General features: G+C 37.9%; 1 protein-coding gene across 1 annotated transcript in view; it reads right to left on the minus strand.

The window, feature by feature from the left end:
* Positions 1 to 23,797, minus strand: part of Spf30 (survival of motor neuron-related-splicing factor 30) — a 72,948-nt gene that overhangs the window by 5,497 nt on the left and 43,654 nt on the right. The window contains exons 4-6 of the mRNA XM_090386556.1: positions 15,711 to 15,798; positions 7,520 to 7,587; positions 4,410 to 4,536 (exon numbers count right to left, since the gene is read on the minus strand). Coding sequence (XP_090242682.1) covers positions 4,410 to 4,536; positions 7,520 to 7,587; positions 15,711 to 15,798 — 283 coding nt within the window. The remainder of the gene's footprint in view (positions 1 to 4,409; positions 4,537 to 7,519; positions 7,588 to 15,710; positions 15,799 to 23,797) is intronic.

A 23,797-nucleotide genomic window follows, 5' to 3' on the forward strand; every position in this document is an offset into this window, starting at 1 on the left:
GGACATTAAGCTTGATATACCATGATCAATATCATTTATAAATACAGAAAACAATAATGGACCCAACACTGAGCCCTGAGGGACTCCACTAATAACATTAGTCCACGATGAGCAGTGTCCATTGATTACCACTCTCTGTCTTCTCCCCCTCACCACCCCTTTATCCATAGCAGCAATTTGCCTCCAATGTCACACTGCTCCAATTTGTGTAGCAGTCTTCCATGTGCAACAGTATCAAAAGCCTTTCTAAGATCCAAGTATATAATATCAAAGTTATTCCCTGCATCCAGTTCTTTTGTGACTGCATCATAGTATCCAATCAAGTTGGTCAGGCAAGACTTCCCCTTAACAAAACCATGCTGTGTCTGAGCTATAACTGAAGTCTTGTCTAAATGATCCTGCAGTGCTTCTTTAACCAGTGCCTCCATTAATTTTCCTGGAACAGAAGTTAAGCTCACAGGTCTATAATTACTTGTGTCAGCCTTTGATCCTCCTTTGTGAATTGGGGTCACATTTGCACATTTCCAGTCTATGGGTACCTCCCTGAGTCCAAGGAAGCTCTCATAATTATGGCTAAGGGTTTGCTTACTTCCTTTGCTGCCTCCTTTAATATAACTGGATAGATCCCATCCACCCCGGGTGCCTTTCTTGTGTTTATCTTCAACAGTTTCTCCTCCACTTTACTCCCAGTTATTTCAAGATTCTGTAGCTTACTGCTAGAGTTGAATACACCTCTGGCATTCCCTTTGCTGAATAACTCCTCATGTGTGAATGTCGATGCAAAATATTCATTTAGTTTGTTAGCTACCTGAGCAGGATCATCAACAGTTGACCCATCAATATCAAGTGGACCAATCTGATTCATCCCCTTCCTTCTAGAGTTTATATAAGTAAAGAACTCTTTGCTGTTTTTCTTTGCATCCGTTGCCAAGGATTTCTCATAATCTGCCTTCGCCTGCCTAACCTCCTTTGTAACTTGGTTGCATATCAACTTGTATCTATCATAGGCTTCTGTGTCATGTGTTAATTTGTAAGTATCCCATGCATTTTTCTTCTCTGCCATATGCCTCATTAGTTCATCTGACATCCATTTTGGCCTAAACCTTGAACAATATTTCTTAGTTGGTATGTAAAGCCTAGTAGCTTCCAAGATAAGTTCTTTGAATGCTTCCCATTTTGAATTTGCTGTTGGTAACATCATAAGTTGGTCCCACTGTATAGAATTTAAATACTGTCTCAGTCCATCGTAGTCGCCTTTACGGAAGCAATAACCCTTCCCTTTACCCCTAATGGTAGTTACCTCTTTGAGTAAATCCCACTTCAGCACACTGTGATCACTGCCACCTAGTGGTTCATTTATCTGCAGATTCTTAATGTATGAAGAATCACTGCTGATAATCAAATCAAGAGTATTACTCCCTCTAGTTGCCTCCCGAACATGCTGATGTAGAAAACAATCATCCAATAATTCCACAAAAGCCCTGCTAGTGTGTGAGTAACCAGCCCCCAAATTCCAGTCAATATCTGGGAAATTAAAATCTCCCATTATAAGACGCTCTGATTTACTGGCCCACTCTATTTCCCTGTACAGTTCCTTATTATACTCATCAGAGTCATTAGGCCTATAGCACACTCCTACTCTCAATTTTGATCTCCCAATGCTTATGTCACACCAAACTGACTCAACACTGCACTGTCCTGCGATGTCGACTGGCTTCACTTCCTTGGTTTTTATGTGTTTCTTAACTAATAGCATAACCCCTCCCCCCTTCCTATCCTGTCTATCCTTTCTGTAGACGTTGTACTCCCCAAATTGCAGTTCTGCATCCCTTATATCTGTGTGACACCACGTCTCTGATATCCCAACAATATCTGCCTTTGATGTTTTAAGCAATACCTCAAATTCATCAAATTTATTTACTAAACTCCTAGCATTGGTGTACACGCAAGTATACCTGCACCTGTTTCTATTCTTAGCTACCCTAACACAACCCATGTGTTTACTTGTACCGCAATGGCTCCCAGCAGTCTCTGAAATACTATGCATCTTGTTTTTCAGGCTTCTGCTCATTCTAATAGTAGTGCAAGAATCTCTTTCACCTCTGCCAGTGGCTACTGTCAATCTATTGGTCTTTGTCTCCCCCCAAGCTAGCAGTTTTCCGACCCACCTAACACTGCCTCGATAGCATCAGCAAATATTCTTGCACCCTTTCTATTTAAGTGTATCCCATCCCTGTAGAAGCAATCTCTCCTGTTAACAAGTACAGTCCAGGCTGAAAAAAATTCTACCACTTGTTCAGATTACGAACCTAAGGGAGCATTAATTCAAATTAAGAAAAGACAGATGTAGAATAGATGTGGGGAAATTTGCTTTTAGCCAGCGGGTGGTTAATTGCTGGAACAAATTTCCATCTGTCATGGAAGTTGATAGGTTGAATAAATTTAAGGAGGAACTGGACAGGCGTTTGGAGGGAATGGTGTGTTTTTTTTTTTTTGGCTGATGCTGCATAAGCTCATACACTTGCTTTCTTGCATTGCATGCTTCTACTACCACTTCTTAGCCCATCTGCCTAATTATTTTAGGTCTTGTTGCAGTAGTGCACCTTGATTGCACTCTTTGACCACACTGCCATCCTTTGTATATGCTTTATGCCTCAATAGAAGAGCAAGAACTACTTAACCTCCACTTGCAGCCGCATTTAATATATTCTGTGTCTGTGTCTTCCCTTCCCCACTGCCTTGATAGCACCAGAAAACATTCTTGCACCTCTTCAAAGAATATCCCTGTAAAAGCAGTCTCCTGCTAATAAGCACATAACCATGTAGAAAAAAAAAAAAATTCTACTCTGAGCCTTGCACTGCCTCACCAGGGCCAGTGATTTACAAAACTCAAGTATTCCTTCCTGTCATGAATGGCCAAATTGCAGACACTTTCAAATTTAATCCTAATTTGCAAGTTTTTCCTGTAAATAACATTAATCTTTTCCCTGGTGGGCATACCCTTGATCTATTATATTTACACAATATTTTTCCCATTTCCTTGTTGCCTATGTCAATAACAGTCTGCTGTTGTTCATTTTGGTTATCCAATGCAAGGTAAACCCGCAGCATTGATTTGAGTGCTTGATAAGCCCCCTTGCTTTAATTCCTTCAAGGTCACTGACCCTGTTCTTCAAGCCCTTGTATAAGCCATCAAAACCCTGAAATTGTACTTTGTGCATAAAAAAATGCACACAAAGACATCCCCTTTGGTTGTATTGTGTCCCTCTACAGATAACAAGCACACACACTGTAAAGATCTGATTTGTAAGAATGCTGCCACCAATTATCTCAAGCCAAAGCATTTCCACTATTTCCAGCTTTTTTTCTCTGCTGGTCTATTTTCAGGAATGATTTTAGTGTAAATTTAATTTAAACTTACACTAAGCAATATAAAAGTATAATAATGCTACAATATTCCTAGGTCAAATGGCAGTATGTAATGTGCTATTATTATATTATAATAGATTTGTTTTGTTATAAATTTATAGATCAAATTCCTACACAGTTATCTTGTCTCGAGATTTTGTAAACTAAAAAAGGCAAATCTGTGCGAAAACTACAACAATCACTAATGTTTCTGCCCCACTTTTTACACCATATCCTTCCTGAAGTGGCCTAATCTTGAAACAGTGTGCTGTTCTAACAGCTTATCTGCTGAGAGAATTTCATGTTGGCTTCTACAATGTTTTTTTTCATTACTAATAATTTTTCCAGCCTGCAAATAATGCCTTAAAAGCTGTACCCCTGAAACATAAGGAAAATTGGGTCTCACTACTATGCCTGCCCCAACAAGATATGATGTTTACTGTATTTCAGAAAAGATAAAATGTCACAGCTTTGCTCTTCAGGTCAAATAGGATTTGGTCCCTGCATATGGATAATGTACCTAGGGTTGCTAACAGTCCTATCACCTTAAGATGCTGGCAGAGGAAGAGTTGTTGCAGAAACACACCTAACTGAAACCATACTCAACTCGTGCAAGACCTGACTATTAGCTCCATAACATTTTAGATTTCTAAGGTGTTGCCCCAGCTATCTGCACTATAAGAAATGTCCATAAATAACGAATAAAAAATTGATGATTCTATAAGTGTTTTTACACACAAATAAGCCGACCGGGCTAGCCGGGTGGGTAAACCCGGCTAGCCCGGGTTTACCCACCCGGGTAAACCCGGGCGGGTAAAAAGTTTACTTTCCTGGCAACCCAAAGGTCGTGGGTTCGAATCCCGCCTCGGGCTTGGATCAAAGTACTGCAAAAAAACCTTGGGAGGTGCACTATGACCACAGAAGCCGATGCACCAATAACTACCCCAAAAAAAAAAAAAAAAAAAAAAAACCACAAATAAAGTATAATAAAGCAAACCTACTTTGGAATTAAAGTGCTGCCATTTCACCTTTTCCTTTTCTCTTTCTTCTTCTATTTGCTTCATTCTCATTGCCTTTTTCTGAGCTTTTTTCTTTTTGTACTCCCTCTGAGCTTGTATCTTAAGTTTTCTAAGAGAGGGAGAAAAATAAATATTAAACCACAATAAATAAAGAATTTGAAAACAGGGAAGTATGTGGTAAAGAGTTGTACCATTAAATTCTTTGCTTTGAATTTTCAACTTCTATTTTATACATAGTTTTTAAAATGAATATGTGTAGCCCTGCCTCGGTACTTTTAGTAAGTTTAGCTAGAGACACTACAAAAAAATATATGAAATGTATACTGCACTGAGAAACAAGATTAATTCATAGCAGTTTGTATTTCTTTCATTTCTAGGATATATAGATAAACAGCTATTCTACCAAAAAAAATAGAGCATACTATGGAACTTTGGACTATAGATGTTCAAAATTAATAGGCTATTTACTTATATATTTTATTGGAATTAATATCGGGATATGGTCTATAGCATGCCAGTAACTTGCAATGAAGAATTAAAAAACTTGCTTCTGGGAGGGGTATTCTGTTCACTCTGAATAACTTAGTGCTGTCCCAATAATTTCTGTCAGTTTCTCTTAAAAATCTTAACAAGGGTAAAATTGCATTAGAAAGTTGGCAGTACTTTTTTTTATGTGATTTATGCACCTAGTAAGTCTGACTAGTTTCCCACAGTATCTTTCATCTTGTCACTAGGTTAACAGGTGCCACTACACCAATGAAATAACAATAATCATCCAAAATGGCATTATACTGATTTATTTTGTGTGACTCTCCTGTGTTCCTTGCTAACAATGAACAGACAAATGTGAAATGCAGCTAATTTGTAACTGTCCTAGACCAGTAGTGACATCAGTTATCAAATTTGGCATGGATTGTATTTTCGTGAAGTCTAGGAAGTTAAAGCTACGAACAATGATTTTTTTTTTTTTTGCTGAGTATGTTATCCAATATTCTTTAATGTTGCAGAAGAACTGAACCTTGGTTCAGAAGGCATGTATAAAAAAGATTCTTTAATCTCTCTCCCATTTTCAGAGTTCACTAATAAACTGATTTATGGAAGAGGAATGCAGTGACCAGTAATTTGCAGTTCAGTTGGATACTGAAAAGTTAACTACCTTGCTATATGCTGCTGGGAAAAAAATTTTTTCATGCATACCTTCAGAACTAAGCTGTACACTACAAGCAGGAAGTAGTCATATGGCATCACAAAATGTTGCTACCCTCATTTCAGTACAATAGGCTATATAGCAGATAATCATAACTTGCAAGGAAAAAAGCCCTCTCAACTGTTGCCATATCACTAACAGCCATCTTCGGCCAACTTACTGCATATTTTTTTTTTTCCAGTTGAATTTCAGCAGTACTGTTGTCAAGTTGCACAACCTTGAGCTTTTGTAACAATTTCTTCTGCTCAACGACACATTTAAATATAATTTAAAATTATAAGCACTAAACAAAATAAACATTATTCAAAACAACTTAGATAAAATACAATTACTAGAGCATCCATTTGGAGTGCCATTTGCACAAAATGTTCAAAGTGAAAGATAACATTTTGACCAGATGCTTTTTAGTGACATACAGGTGGGGACTAATGAACAAAGCAGCTTTATTAATGCAAAATGTCACACTAGTCATAACATGTACTAGACACTAGTTGTTCATGTGCAAAAAACCCTACACACACTTAGATTTAAACAATGAATGTAGCAACTGTGTGACAGACTCTGCATGGCTAATCTAGCAGTGTTAGTGGTGTCCAGTCACGATTTTCAGTTCTTGTGAACACATGCATGTATACCTAAAAGAATACTGACCCTAAGTCACTGGCATATGTTACCTGAAATAGGGGCAAGGGGCATTAGTTTTTGTGGATGCTTATTTTGGCATTTTGTTTCTGATCTGCACCTGAATACCAATTTGCAAGTATATATTGTATAGTGGCCATATACAATGATTGGAATGTCTCTGCCAGAAAACAAAATTGGTCTGATTCTGAATACCAGTATAAGTGCTTTTTTTCTGATGGAATGTGTCTCCATCATAGCATAGTAATGCCATAAGAACTTGCAATGAAGAAATAAAAAAACTTGCTTCTAGGGGAAGGGGAATTCTGTTCACTCTGGAATAATTTAGTGCTGTCTCAATCGTTTCACCACTTGTTGCTAGTTTCGAGAAATTTGGTTCAAATCGTGTAAAAAACTGGAGGAATTCTTAAAGGCCTCTTCAATTATGGCTGTAGTTAACCAATCTCAGGAGTAGGATTTTTATTTGTGAGTTACTCTGGATTTTTTGGCTGCCCAGCCTAAGATGCTAATGCACCATAAAATCATCACCACCTGATGGGGTTGACAGATTCTGAAATTGGTATTGTATTCTACACCATAGCCGAGTGGTCATAAGGAGTGCAGTAGCACATGCTCTTTGAGTAGACTGGGGTTCAAGCTCTTGACTGCTAAATATGGCCAATCTGCCATCCTATCTGGACAAATTATGGTCCATTTCCCTCAACATGAATTGTTGAGGAGGCTTCCATCCTGCAGTGGATTGATAATGGCTGCTGCTTGCTTACTTGTATTCTAAAATTTATGAAAAAAAGTGCCATAAATAAATTAACTGTTAGAAATACTAAATATTCATTCACCATTGATATAAATTGCTTTTGATTTAGATATAACACTAGTGTGTAGTTGATTTATATCTCCTGTTGATTCTAGAATGTATCTCTGATAAATTATTGATCTTGTACTATGTTTTTATTTTTTTTTTATGAAAATAACAAATGAAAAATCGGTTGTGTATATTAAACAGACTACAGAAAAATTTAATTCTAGTTTAGCCAGCTTTTCAATTACTCAACTTAATCCTGCCCAAATGGGATTGAGGACTAGATGAGTGGGAATCTATTACCCCCCCCCCCCTTAAGGCTGAATTATCATCACTCTTCATATAACAATAGGAATGATAGCATAAGCTTTTTTCCACTCCCACCTTACTGGCCTCCATACTAGGAGGCAAAGTAAAGTACTCCAGTACTTGCCTTACACTTACTTTGATTTTGATGTCTCTTCATTACCTTCTCCAGAAGAATCTTTGTCAAGTGGCTTAAGCTGTGAAAGCTATAAGGAAAAGAAATCAAAATATAGAAATTAGCAACCTGACATATGCTATTCCAAAGATTAAGGATATGGAACTAACATGTATAAAGATTTTTGGTCTAACAAAACAGTCAACATAGTTTTTGTGTGGAATCTGATTATAAAGTTGCATATCCCACAATATTTTACAAAAAAGAATACCTTGATATTTTTCATTTGATAATGTAAACATTAATTTACGTTAATAACACACACCCAAAAATTATGTAATATCATCAAGTCATGTAGAGCAATCTTTCCCAACCTGTGGTCTTTGAATTTATGAATGACAGTAGGCAGCAGGACTTGACAATAGAACAGCTTTTTTTGCAGTTGGCAAAAAATCTCATTAAGTGATGGGAGATACTAGTATGCCTATAACAATATGATGTATACTACATACATCAAGTATGAATACACATAATTTTATTTAAAAATGCTATTAATATATTTGCATGCATAGTTCTGTGATTTTCACTTCAAATACGAAAGTGTTCTGCATCTGTAAAAAGGTTTGGAAACTGGAATAGAGGATATGCAAACTAATGCTTGTCAAATGGGAACCTCTAAAAGGTAAAACAGCTCCCAAAAAAAAAATTTTTTTTTTTTTTTTAAACATTTTTCATTACTTTGCAAATGGGATAAACTCAATATGAACTAAATAGTTCTTCTCAACTGCCACTAGTTACGATCACTATTGTAACATTTGTTATTTTGACCACATTGCTTTTGTATTACAATATATCAAATAAACAGCACTTGCCTTGACAAAGAGGAGCAGTGTTTATTTGAAATAAGAGTACTTTTTAAGGTCTTGATATTGAATTAAATAAAAATAAAATTAACACTTCTTTATTGGGATGAAGCATTATTTAAAAAAATTAATGTTCATTTAAATAATGAGCGCTATGTTCTCCAGAATACATTGTTTCAGTAATGCACTATCTCTCTGCAGTGTGGGGAATGCTATTTGAAATAATGCAAAACAAACACTTGTGTAGGTGACAAGTGCACTGTCTAAGAAACCTACACTATTTATTTTCTAAAACAAGTCTTATATAAATCTGGAAACACTGGGAGTTAACCCTTACTGGATTTTTAAAACCAAATATTGTATGGCCCAACTGACAGTAAATAAAGACCTTCAACTACAGTAAAATTACACAATGCTCTCACCAGGTAGCAAAACTGTGGAAAAAGGACTATGACAAAAATCTCAGGGCTTGTATGTATGACTATCTCATTATGGGTGACAAACAATCTCTTATAGACTGGATTATGTAAACCACAACTACACTATATGGCAACAGTTGTAAAAACCTGTTACTTATCCCAGCATGCCAGAGGCAGCATAAGTGGATCTAATATCCTACAGAAACATCGCTGGAAGCTAAGATCACCAAGCTACGATTGATCTATTTCAGTCACGTAATGCAATCCAACTCATTGGAAAATTGATAATGCTAGGAAAGGTCAGCAAAGAACATGCTGGTTTGACGTGTGTGTGTGTGTGTGTGTGTGTGTGTGAGAGAGAGAGAGAGAGAGAGAGAGAGAGAGAGAGAGAGAGAGAGAGAGAGAGAGATGAGCATGAAGGGCTTAAAAGAAGCTGTTGAAGACTGGATAGTATGGAGGCGGCTCACCTATGAAGTCTCCAAAAGTCAGCTGCAACTCAATGGATGAAAATAAACAAAAGGAATAATATAACCTTTAATACTTTCTTTTAGTTTGTATAATCATAAAACATTAGTAAATAAAGTGTATTTATGTTAAAAAAATTTGGGAAAAAAAATGTTAAAAATATTTTTGGCTATAACAGGTATTAAAGTTGTTGCCTGACATCCACATGATATCAAAGTTACACTTTATTTGCATGCAGAGATATAGAGGTCACCGTTCCACTGTATTAGGCACTAATGAGGCTGCACTTTAAATACTATGGTTAAGTGTGGAAAAATCACATGGTGGGGAGAACACTAACAGTGAGCATCTGAAGGGCATCTGATTGAGGACTGTAAGGTCCTCAATTCAATTTACTATCTCCTGAGAGAGGATAATAAATTGAATGGGGGAGGGAAATACTCAGTTATAAATGATACTAAGTTTTTTTTTCAACTAGTGAGTTGTAAATCACTAGAATAAGTTGCTTCCACTGGTTGGTTAAAGTTCACAGCTTGACAAAATTCAAAGGATCAGAACCTATAAGAAAAATGGAACAGGTAATAAGATTATTATCATCATTATTATTATTATACTTGTGTTTATTTCTCCCTGATGGGGGACCCACGATGGGTACTTGTACCAAGTGCACAGGGTGTGTGTTATGCCCGGCTATAATTACTGTTGGTCGAGGAACCTTCCGATTTTCCTACAGGTGCTTTCAGGATTGTGACTTTCTGGAGTTCCTTGTAGGTGTTCTCTGGGAGACCCATTACTGCTAGGCTCTTATGTAGGGTCTTTGCCACCATACTGGTAGTTGACATGGTGATCTCCATTCACTGTGGGCTGATGTCCCTAGTATGGCCTGGAGTTCGTCCCTGTAATACGGCATACTTTCTTTGATCAACTGGTATTTTCTTGCTAGTTTCTTATGTATTATCCTGGTAATCTGGTTGTATCTGTGAGTGTATTCCGTTTGGGTGACCTTCATTCCACAGTGATGTGTCGGATCATTTCTGGTGGCAGGTGTCATCTGTCGTTCCAGGTTCCTTGGCAGTGTAATTTCCATAGTTTCTGGTGTTGATTACCTGGTCTTGGATGGCAAGCATAAATCCTTCAGTCTCGGGGAAGAGCATCCTACTTGTGAGCCATTTTATATGTGGTCTTGATGGAAGTCATTACAGTATCTGCCATGGAGTGTCTTCTTTGCCTTCCTAAGTATTTCATATTTTTTTAAATGAATTTTATTTTCTGAATTCATCTTGACTGGGTTACATGTTTTATGTTTTTACTCTACTCCAGTGTAATCCATAATTCTATAATCCACAATTCTATCTTGGCTGGTGGGTCTCCTCATTTAGGTTGAGTGGGGTATGCCTCTTGTCTATCTTCCCTATGGCCTGAAAGAGTGGTGCTGTTTATTTCTGGAAATAATCCTTTAGGTTCCCTATCGCTTTCTTTTGTTGATCGATGCGGTCTATCAAGTCCCTTCCTTCCTCCTTTCCAAGCTATGGTTAGCCGCTCTCTGGTTGACTTTTTGGGTGGCATTGCCGCCTCTTGGTCATCTCTGTTCTTGTCTTTCTCATGGTCTCCTCCAGCTCGGTGTTAGTTCACCCTCTGATTCCAAAGGAGTATGTTAGCAGCGGGATTGCACAGGCGTTTATGGCTTTAAATGTCTTTCCTCCATTCAGCTTTGCTTTGGGCAGGCTTCAGAGTCTCTGATTGTATTTTTCAGTCATACAGGCCTTGATCTCCCTGTGCTCCAACTGTTGAGCCTGTATCATCCCCAGGTATTTCCAGGTCTCTCCCTCTGTCATGGCCGACTAATTGTCCCTGTTGCAATCCATGGGTCTTGCATTTGTTTAGTCCAAATTCCATCCTGATGTCATTGCTGAATTCTTTGGTGATCCAGAGTAGCTGTTGAGTTTCTTCCACAGTTCCCACATAGAACTTGATATCATTCACATACATGAGGTAGAAGAGGGTGTACAGGTTTTTCCTTCCTTCTTTCAGGGTACATCCATACTTGTTATTGAGCATGTTTGATAGCGGGCTGAGTGCTAGACAGAACCACAGTGGGCTGGGGGCATTTCCCTGAAAGATTCCTCTCCTCATTGGGATCGATCTGCTTGTGATGTTGTCAAACTCGATGGTGGTACCCCATTTCGCCATGGTTGCTTCTAGGAAGTTTGTTACTGTCAGATTATTATTATTTAATTATTGTTTTTAGTGCAGCAAAAGCCTGGGAATTACATGCACCATACAGCAAATACTAATAGTAATACTAAACTACTTGGTTAATGCAATGCAGTTCCTCATAACAAAACAAATTTTGTCTCCACAAATAGCTGCTTTGATATTGTAGTACTTTAAAAAAAATGAAATTGCTAAAAGATTAATCTGCTATTCATTTAAATGATGAGACACTGCTGACTGTCTGTTTCAGGATATACTGGTCCCTCTTCAGATATCAAGCATGTTATATCAATGGAAGTGACCTTTTGCCTGTGCCAATTGTTTAAAAATAGCACAATGATAAGGCAATTCGTCGTGAAATTTAAGTTTGTTCTGCTTTTTGTGAGAGGACCATTGAATTATTTTGGTAATGAAATACTACAATGTATTATCACCATCACCTCTGCCTACGGCAGAGGTGAAGGTGATTCTTGCACAACTTCTATTAAAATAAGTAGCGACCTGGAGCGAGGGGTGTTGGGGGTTTCAGGGACGGGTGGCAGTCATCATGAAACAGGTGGGTATATGGGATGTGTTAGGGTAACTAGGAATAGGAGTAGGAGCATGTATACCAATGCTAGAAGTATAGTAAATAAATTTGATGAATTTGAAGTGTTGGTCAAGACATCAAAGGCGGATATTGTTGGGATATCAGAGACATGGTGTCACACTGATATAAGGAATGCCGAACTGGAATTTGGGGAGTACAATGTGTACAGAAAGGATAGACAGGATAGGAAGGGAGGAGGTGTTATGCTGTTAATTAAGAAAAACATAAAATCAAAAGAAGTGCATCCAGTTGATATAGATGAACAGTGCACTGTTGAGTCAGTTTGGTGTGACATAAGCACTGCGAAAGCAAAAATAAGAGTAGGAGTGTGTTATAGGCCTAATGACTCGAATGAGTACAATAAACAATTGTACAGAGAAATAGAGTGGGGGCTAGTAAATCGGAATGTCTTATAATGGGGGATTTTAACTTCCCAGATATTGACTGGAACTTGTGGGTTGGGCACTCACACACTAGTCAGACTTTTGTGGATTTATTGGATGATTGTTTTCTGCAGCAGCATGTTCGAGAGGCAACCAGAGAAAGTAATACTCTTAATCTGGTTATCAGCAGTGATCATTCATGTATTAGGAATTTGCAGATAAAAGAACTGCTAGGTGGCAGTGATCACAGTGTACTGACGTGGGATTTACTTAAATTCTGTACAGTGGGATCAACTGACGATGTTACCAACAGTAAATTCTAAGTGGGAAGCATTCAAGGAATTAATCGTGGATGCTACTAAAAGTTTCATACCTATTAAGAAATATTGTTCAAGGTTTAGGCCTAAATGGTTGTCAAATGAACTAATGAGACTCGTAACAGAGAAGAAAAATGCATGGGATGCATATAAATTATCAAGTGACTCAGAAGCCTATGGCAGATATAAGTTAATCTGTAATCAGGTCACAAAGGAGGTTCGGCAGGCAAAGGCAGATTATGAGAAATCCTTGGCAAAAGATGCTAATAAAAACAGCAAGGATTTCTTTATTTATATAAACTCTAAAAGGAAGGGGATGAATCTGATTGGTCCACTTGACATCGATGGTTCGACTGTTGATGATCCTGCTCAGATAGCAAACAAACTGAATGAGTATTTTGCATCTACATTCACACATGAGGAATTATTAAGGTTTGAAAATGGCAGAAGGTTATCAAATTGTAGCAGGATACTTAATGATTTTGTAATAACTGAGAGCAAAGTGGAAGAGAAACTGTTGAAGTTAAACGTAAGAAAAGCACCTGGGGTGGATGGGATCTATCCAGTTATATTAAAGGAGGCGGCAAAGCAACTAAGCAAACCCTTAGCCATAATTATGAGAGCATCCTTGGAGTCAGGGGAGGTTCCCATGGACTGGAGATGTGCAAATTTATCCCCAATTCACAAAGGGGGATCGAAGGGTGGCACGAGTAATTACAGACCAGTTAGTTTAACTTCTGTTCCGGGTAAAATAATGGAGTCACTGGTTAAAGATGCATTGCAGGATCATCTAGACAAGACTGCAGCAATAATTCAGACACAGCATGGGTTTGTTAAGGGAAAGTCTTGTCTGACAAATTTGATAGGATATTATGATGTGGTTACAAAGGAACTGGATGCAAAAAATAATTTTGATATCATATATTTTGATTTCAGGAAAGCTTTTGACACTGTTGCGCATGGAAGACTATTGTACAAATTGGAGCAGAATGGTATTAAGGGTAAGTTGCTACAATGGATAAAAGGATGGTTAAGTGCGAGAAGACAGAGGGTGGTAATCAATGGGTGCTGCTCTTCTTGGACTAATGTTATTAGTGGAGTCCCACAGGGTTCGGTGTTGGGTCCACTGTTGTTTTGTATATTTATCAATGATACTGATGAAGGTATATCAGGCTTAGTGTTGAAGTTTGCAGATGATACAAAGGTTGGCAGGGTTGTTAATGACAGTAATGGCAGTGTGCTACTGCAACAGGATCTAGATAATTTGGGCAGATGGGCTAAGAAGTGGCAACTGAAGTTTAACCTTGACAAATGCAAAGTACTGCATATGGGTAGAAGTAACCCCAGAGAAACGTACCAACTGTGTGGTACTACACTTAAGGTGGTAGAAAATGAAAAAGAACTGGGAGTAATTGTGCAGTCAGATATGAAGTTTTCTGAGCAATGCAGACAGGATGCCAGGGCAGGTCATGGGGTTTTGTCAATGATATATAGGAATTTTGCTAGCAGGGAAAAGGAAGTGATTATCCCTCTGTATAAGGCAATGGTCAGGCCACGCCTTGAGTACTGCGTACAGGTCTGGAGGCCTCATTTTAGGAAGGATGTAGATTTACTTGAGCGTGTACAGAGAAGGGCAACAAGATTGGTGAGGGGAATGAAGGGATCCTCTTATCAAGAGAGGCTTAAGTTCTGCAAATTGCAGTGGCTGGAGACTAGGCACCTGCACGGTGATCTGATTGAGGTGTATAAGGCCTTGAATGGGTTCAGCACGCTGAATTCTGATGGGATCCTTCCACTTGTTCAGATTACGAACCTAAGGGGACATAAATTCAAATTAAGAAAGGACAGATGTAGAATAGATGTGCGGAAATTTGCCTTTAGCCAGCGGGTGGTTAATTGCTGGAACAAACTTCCATCTGTCGTTGTGGAAGTTGATAGGTTGAATAAATTTAAGGAGGAACTGGACAGGTATTTGGAGAGAATGGTGTGATTTTTTTTTTTTTTTTTGGCTGATGCTGCATAAGCTCATACATTTGCTTTCTTGCATCACATGCCACTACTACTACTACTATTATGCAAACATAATTTACACTAATAAACAACTGTACATTAAAATATTCCAAATGTTTCTGAGTACTATTATAATTTTATAATAGTGCTAAAAAATAGTTAAAAAAAGCCTGTTTAGATATCTATATAATGCAAAATCTTCTGGTTAGATCTTGCCAGACACAAAGAGGTTAACTCTGTGTGTCTGGCAAGATGGAAACACTGCCAGCAAGGAAACTATCTCCTTGTTCTCTTTAGTATCTTGTCGTGGACTTGAAATTCTTGTTGATTTACAGGATATCATTTCCTGCATTTGGTCAGTAGGATAACACTGCAAGTCTCAGTAAAAACTTGTACTGTGTGATAATGCAATTATTCACAATGCAATGCAGCACAAGAACCATTTGCCAAAAGCTATGCCTTAATCCATTCCATTTGAAATGGGGGGGGGGGGGAGTAAACTGTATGAATTAGAGCAGGGACTCAATCTTTAAAAAATCCATCCCATTTGAAATGGGGGGGGGGAGTAAACTGTATGAATTAGAGCACCGACTCAATCTTTAAAAAATCTCAACCCCCCCCAACAATAAGCTTCTTTTTAATGATTTAATGCAATTTGTGCTGCTACTGTGCCATTTAATAAAAGGCTTTTAATAAATTTTATCTTCTGAATTCATCTACAATGGGTTGCATGTTTTATGTTATTTACTCTACTCTAGTGTAATCCAGTCACTTTTAACACTGTTTTTCGAAAAACCTTAAAAAAATCCTTTTTTGCAGGAAGCCACTGTAGAATTTATGACACACATCTCTGAATCACATTATATAATTATATAGCCAGAAAGACTGAAAAAATAAATAAATAATAATAATAATAATAAATAAATAAATAAAAAAAAATAAAAAAAAACTTACCAGCGCAACTTCTACATTTCCATACCCAGAAAAACTCACTGTACACTGTCCATCTTCTGTTATTTCATCAATAGTAGCTTCGTAGTATCTACAAATAATTTTAAACCATTTATGGTTAAGGGTTTTACATAAAACTTAATTTATATATTTCTTATTTATTGTTCTATCTTAATGCACTAATTATGAGGAGGTACTGATAAATTTTAAGGCTGCTCTATACCAGTAGTGGTCTCATCCCTCAGATATACAAAACTTAGTTCTGAAAACAGAATTCAATATGGAATTCAGAAATAGCTGCTTTTTAATTTGGATATTAGGAGTGATTAGAGCAATGTGTAATAATTTTATCCCTTTCCTTCTAACAAGCTAATTAAAACGATATTCAAGTGCTAAAGTGACATTTCTTCAAAAACATAGTAGTATACACATACAGTCAGTTCTGCTATAATGCAGTACATGTGTTCCTAAAAATAGCATTATGGTAGTTTGTATATTAAAAACAACAGGGCTTAAGGGGAAATAGGGATAGGGTAGAGCACTCAAAAAAAATGGCCAGTCTGTTAAGTAAAACACTAAAAAAAAGTTAGAAGCCCAAGTTTAAACATCTTAAATTTCTAAAAAATAAATAAATATTACAGTAAATAAGCACTTTACCTTGACAAGATATGAATGTTTGATTGATATTTCTGTTCATTGACATTTTTTTTTTTGGATTGGTAAATTTAAAACTAAAAGAAAAAAAAACCCAAGATAAGCACTCAATAACGACGACCATGCATGCACAAATTACACAAGTGAGATATGGAGTAACAAATTTACGAAGCTTAAAAATATAGGAATGAAGAGAAGATTCTTAAAATTTATGCTTTTTACACGAATGGAGATTTCATGGAAGGGGAAACATTTCACCATGATAATGTAAAAACCGACAGAATTCCATCTATCAGTATTAACACAAATGCAATAAGATCAAGTTTACTATCTGTTTATAATAGATTGCATTAACAGAAAAGTTCAATAAACCGGGAACTGCAAATTGTTTTTATTGTTTTATGGTAGTGACCTCCAGAAATGTGCTCCTCTGCTCACACTATCATCCTCACGAAATTTCTGTTAGAACAGAAAAGTGCGAGCTTCTGAAAACGTGAGTCATACTACAGTATCACCTGCTCTCTTGTGAATACAGCAAATAACAGTGTGTCTCCGACCAATACAACTACAGTAAATGGGAAATATAACTCTCACACATTTGATGTTTAACATTTTTTAAGCCCCATAAACTTGTATGTATTGCTGCACAGGTCGTTACATTCAGCTTGGTGCTGGTTTTTGAGTTTACCTAGTGTTATTCGCAGACGAAATCCGATGAGCCAACACGAAAATCGTATTACACTCGGCACTGTTCCCTAATATATCAATCGTGTTGGAGTAAATTCGCGTTATAGCAGAACTGACTGTAATATCTTTCTCTAACTCATTAGAATTTTCTTTCTTTTTTTTTTTTTTTTTTTTAATTTTTCCTTCAACTGATCTGAATGGAGAGTAATAATAATCCACAGTACCAGCTTACCATTTCCAGATAGTCTATCAATGTTTTATCTTAGCCAAAATTTTTTCTGTTCATGGAATTGGACTTTAGAAGGATACCCGATCTTCTCACCACTCTTTAGTGTTTTTTATGGTTCTTCAAAGCAATTTATACAGAATGAGTACTCATGTTTTAATGCCAATTTTAGGAATGAAGATTCCAAAGCCATTTTGTGATGCAGTCAAGCTCCTGGATATTCTGAATAGCAACATTCAGAATTATCATGATATAAAATATTCATGTGTACTTTACTGATATTCTCCAGATTTATAATGGAATGCAAAGAAAAACAGCAAAGAGTTCTTTACTTATGTAAACTATAGAAGGAAAGGGATGAATCAGATTGGTCCACTTGATATCGATGGTTCAACTCTTGTTGATCCTGCTCAGGTAGCTAACAAACAATGAATATTTTGCATCTACATTCACACATGAGGAGTTACTCAGGGAGGGGAATGCCAGAGGTGTATTAAATTCTGGCAGTAAGCTAGATAATCTTGTAATAACTGAGAGTAAAGTGGAGGAGAAATTGTTGAATATAAACATAAGAAAGACACCTGGGGTGGATGGAATCTATCCAGTTATATTAAAGGAGGCAGCAAAGGAAGTAAGCAAACCCTTAACCATAATTATGAGAGCTTCCTTGGACTCAGGGGAGGTACCCATGGACTGGAGATGTGCAAATGTGACCCCAATCCAAAAAGGAGGAATGAGAGGAGACATGGGTAATTACAGACCTGTTAGTTTAACTTCGGTTCCAGGGAAATTAATGGAGGCACTGGTTAAAGAAGCATTGCTGGTTAAAGTAATAATTCAGGATCATCTAGACAAGACTTCAGTTATAGCTCAGATACAGCATAGGTTTGTTAAGGGAAAGTCTTGTCTGACCTATTTGATTGGATCCTATGGTGTAGTCACAAAGGAACTGGAGGCAAAGAATAATTTTGATATCATATATTTGGATCTTACAAAGGCTTTTGATACTGTTGCACATGGAAGACTGCTGCACAAATTGGAGTAGTGTGGCATTGGAGGCAAATTGCTTCTATGGATATAGGGATGGTTGAGTGAGAGAAGACATAGTGGTAATCAATGGACACTGCTCTTCGTGGAGTCCCCCCAGGGCATCAGTGTTGGGTACATTGTTGTTTTCTGTATTCATCAATGATATGGTATATCAGGCTTAATGTCCAAGTTTGCAGACGATACCAAGGTCAGCAGGGTTATTAATGATAGTAAGCTCCTGCAAGAGGATCTAGAAAAGTTGAGCAGATGGGCCGAGAGGTGGTAACTGAAGTTTAATATTGACAAATGTAGAGTACTGCATACAGTTTTGTTTTGTTTTAGAATTTTATGGCACATTAGCATCCAAGGCTATAATGCGCCACTGCATATGGGAAGCAGTAATTCCAGAATAACGTATCAACTGTGTGGCACTACACTGACAGTGGTAGAGAGTGAAAAGGACCTGGGGGCAATTGTGCAGGTAGATATGAAGTTTACTGAGCAGTGCAGATGGTCTGCAAGATTAGCTCATGGTGTTTTGTCAATGATATACAGGAATTTTTCTAGCAGGGATAAGGAGATGATTATCCCCTTGTATAAGGCAATGGTCAGGCCACACCTTGAGTACTGTATACAGATCTGGAGACCTCATTTTAAGAAGGATGTAGAGCTGTTTGAACGAGTACAGAGAAGAGCAACAAGATTAGTGAATGGAACAAAGGGTTACTCTTACGAAGAAAGGCTTAAGTTTTGAAAATTACAGTGTCCGGAGACTAGGCACCTGCAAGGTGATATAACTGAGGTGTATAAAGTCTTGAATGGTTTGAGCATGCTCAATGCTGATGGGATTCTTCCTCTTGCCCAGAATAATTGTCTGAAAGGGCATAAATTCAAATTGAGGAAAGACAGTTGTAGGATAGATGTGCAGAAGTTTGCCTTTAGCCAGCGGGAGGTTGATTGCCGGAACAAACTTCCATCTGTCATTATAGAAGTTGATAGCTTAAAAAAATCAAGGCAGAACTAGACAAACATTTGGAGCAAGTGGATGGGTGAAATGAGAAGGGCCCGTGTTTTTTTTTTTTTTTTTTTTTGGCTGATGCTATAGAAGCTTGCTTTCTTGCATCATGTGCCCTGTTAATGCTATAGTGTGCCCTCCTGAATATCTTGCTCTGACCTTAATGTAAGCTAGCTAGATCTTTAGGAATAGGTAAGCCCTACATGGAACAGAACAGAGAATGTGACAATACCCACTTTATTCAATGGCAGCACCTCCACTGAATAGATTGGACACTGCAAGTCAGCATCTTGTCTGAACCAAAACTACAGGCAGTGAAAAATCACCTATAACAAAAATCCCCCCAATTAATCTAATCGGGAGGAAAGCAGAGATACTGACCAGGATTCTAGTCCTTGCACACTGTTCACAGTACAGTACAATGATTTACCACAGCAGATAGTTGAGGTGGATTAATTTGTTTGCCTCATCAGCATTTATCCTCAAAAAAGGGGTTTAATGAAACTTCCGCAGAGAAGAAGACGTCAATTCTGGTTCAAGTTTGCTGATAATCAGCAGGAGTTTTCCTCTGGGAATTTTTTTTTTTTTTTTTCCCTACTCTGAAGAATCAGCCCATAAATTTACAGTTGTCATCAATAGGATGCCTCATCTTTCTACTGACTCTTCCCATGGCTGTAACTGCTGCATAGTGTAGGCCTAGCAGCTTGAACTAGGAATGGCAAGTTAATTCCTGGTTCCCCTTGGACTGGAAAAGGTAAACCACAATACTACTACTACTTCTTGACTTTAACATAAGTCTTCGCTTCTGAAATGGGGACACCAATATTCGGCTAAGGTAAAGAAAGCCTGCACGAGAAGCACGCAAAAGTTCGATGAAATTTACCAGTAAAAGTACTTTGCCGTAACAACATTTGTATTGTTGCTCGCTCGGTAAACAGAGGTTGTTATCGGTTTGGAGTAGAAGTTGAATCCCACGGGAGCTTGAAACCAACCCAAAAGTGGACGGGGATGACCTGATCTTTTTCTTTAGAATCACGAACAGTCATATTTGAAGTTCTGGCTTCGTAAAAAATGTTCATTTATTTTTTTAACTGGTAAACTTTTTCAACGTTTGCCGTGCTTCTCGTATGGGCTTCCTTTGCCTTTTGTTTTTTGTTAATAAACAATTTATCCACCAGTGATTCTAAAGAAAAAAGGTCAGGTTACCCCCTCCACTTCGGGAGGGTTTCAATCTCCCATGGGACTCAATTTCTGCTCCTGACTGATAACACCCACTGTCTGTTTACCGAGCGAGCAACAATACAAATGCCTTTATGGCAAAGTACTTTTACCAGTAAATTTCATCGAACTTTTGCATGTTTCTCATGCTTGTTTTCACTGATGTTTATTTTAGTTTATTATTATCTGGCATGTATGTCAAAAAGTGGCAAATGCCTTTAAACAAATTATTTCTAATGCATGCAGGGCAGTGGTATATCTTTCATTCTCAGTATATCAGATAGGCTTTATATGTCATCTAAAAAGTTGACTGGCTACTAGTAGTGGATGTATGGAGGAACCAGCAGAATCACACCAACAGAGTATCATGCTCTGGCATACAACATCTGTTATAGGCTGGCCAGAAGTAGTGTTTTCTAATGGGTTGGAAGTTGTGATAGTTTCTTCTTTCTTACAACTGTAAGCAAGGCATTTTTTTCTATTTTTAACAAAACCATATCAATAATAATATATCATATAATAATAATCATGGCTTTGACCTCAAAAATCCCAACATCCTCAAACATAGTGAATCAAGAAAAAAATAAAATGCAACTTTATACAGGCATTTCATTAAAAAAAAGATAATAACAAAATAGCAAATAAGAACAGATGTAGAATTAACTTATTCTGTTCTAGTGTCATCCCACAAGACCACCTAACAACAGAAACAACTGCAAACATGAGTATTTCATTTCAGTGTTCTAGTATTACAGCTGTAGCTTCATGCATCTAGTCTTCAAACCAGGCAAGAAGATACCATCACAACTTCCTTGTGTCAGGAAACTACATTTGGCCAACATATTCTGAACTTCTGGTCCCAAGATGTTAAACCATACTTGTCGTGGTCAGATCAACAACTAAAAGCTCTCTCAATGCCATTATCTCTGATCCCTGAGAGTAATCTAGACATATAGGAGCCCTAGTCTAAAAGTGTCACGATCCACCCAAACAAGTCTGTCCCTTTAGTAACAAGTGACAGTATGCCCCCTCCAACTAGGAGGAACACCAATCCAACATCCTCCATCACAAGCAAGGCACCAACGCTTGTGCATCTAATGCTCAGAAAGTCTCTTCAATATATAACAGCACCTGAGGATCCCCACGCTAGCCAGCCAACATAAATCTCTACCAGCCTATAAAGGCAGGCTAACCCACTACAGAACTATTTTTACTGAATATGAACACAGCAGCCTTCTTGTGTTCCAATGACAGACACCATAGACAAGCATAAATTGGACACAGATAATGTCAGCTGCCCTTTCCACCACTATGTGTGTCAGTAAGGTACACAGCAACACCTATATGAACATTTGGACATCTTTGTCTCAGTTCAGTTATTCTTAACCTGTTAGATCATTATTTCTTGTTATTTCATTGTTAATATACACTTGCTGTCACTTTATTAGGTACACCCCTGCTGTGCACACAAATGTTAGTCCCACAACGTTGTAAGTCACATGACCACAGTTGGGGATATAAATGCAGCAGAACAACCTTTCTAGTATCAGTTAAATGGTGCAAACTGTAGCAAGAATGGGGAATAGGAGTGATCTAACGGACTTCGAACGTGGCATGGTAGTAGGCGTAAAACGTGCTGGACAAAATCTCTGAAGCAGCACTCCTCCTGAACTTTTCACACACCACAGTTTCATGGGTGTATTGAGAATGGTGCAATGAACAGAAAACATCCTCTCAATGGCACTCCTGTGGAAGAAAATTGCTTGTTGATGAGAGAGAGATCAGAGGAGGATGGCTGGAATTGTGCAAGCAAACAGATGGGCCATAATGTTGATCAACATTGTGGCCCATCATGGCAGAATACAACCTTGGTGCGCAGAACAAAATATTGCAATGGGCCACTAGTCGCACTTTGCCGTGAATGGGCTACAACAGCCGATGGACATGTCGCGTACCTTTGTTGTCAATGAAGAACAAGAGCATGCCTCTTGTGGGCACAGCAACACCAGCAATGGACTATCGAGGATTGGAAAACAGTTGCTTGGTCTGACGAGTCGAAGTTACTGGTGCATCACATCATGTTGATGGAAGGTTCAGAATTTGGCGAAAACAACATGAATCCATGGACCCGTCATGTCTGACGACTACTGTGCAAGGTGGTGGGGGGCAGTGTTATAGTGTGGGGAATGTTTTCTTGGCACACATTGGGTCCATTGATACCCACAGATTCATGTCTGAATGCCACATCGTACCTAAACATCATTGCTGACCAAGTGCATCTGTTCATGTTGACAGTTTATCCTTAGTCAGATGGTTGGTTACTTCCAGCAGGATAATGTGTTGGTGCACAAAGCCCGAATCACTATGGAATGGTTCCAGGAACATGACAATGATTTTTCTTTGCTGCAGTGGCCCAGCTTAGTCCCCGAATCTCAATCCTATTGAACAACTTTGGGATGAGCTGGAAAGGGCTGTTCACTGAAGGCCTACACCTCCGTCGAATCTCAAGGAACTGAGTGACACATTCACGTCTGCATGGTACTCCATTCCTGCAAATGTTTTCAGCATCTTGTTCAATCCATGCCTACACCTCCGTCAAATCTCAAGGAACTGCATGACACATTCATGTCTGCATGGTACTCCATTCCTGCAAATGTTTTTCAATCCATGCTTAGATGTTTTGAAGGCTAAAGGAGGCTCAACATGCTACTAGGTAGGTGTACCTAATAAAGTGGCAACACAATGTATGTTTTAATTACTTTAAAATACTGCATGTTACTATAGTGAAGAAAGCTGGAACAATTTATAGAAGAAATGTCTGCTTATGTATTTATAACTTGTTATCAGGTATACATAATTACAAGTACAGTAAAACCACACTAATTTGGACCACCACTTTTTTTTTATTTAACTTATGCAGAACAGAGATTTTCCTAAATGAGAATTTAATGATACAATTCCAAACTTTCTTCAGATAGCATTTGTTTATCCTTTGAAGGAATTTTATTAAGCAGGAATTCCACAGTCAAGTGTCTATTCTTGCCTTCCAATACCGCATGCTTCATATAACCTGTTGATCAGTGAAGCTGCATTCAGCTGTCATCATCATCATGAACTTTGTCTGGCTTAGGTCTTTTAAGACTTGTTCCATTCAGCTGTAAATATTTGTATGAAGGAAATAACTAAAAGGGTTTTTTTTTTTTTTTTTGCAATTTTGACAGTGAGCAGAACATATGAGGAGAAAAGATAGTGTCCAGTATT

This window comes from Mastigoproctus giganteus, chromosome 12, assembly GCF_048544385.1.
Source record: "Mastigoproctus giganteus isolate SK-2022 chromosome 12, ASM4854438v1, whole genome shotgun sequence".
NCBI lineage: Eukaryota > Metazoa > Arthropoda > Arachnida > Uropygi > Thelyphonidae > Mastigoproctus > Mastigoproctus giganteus.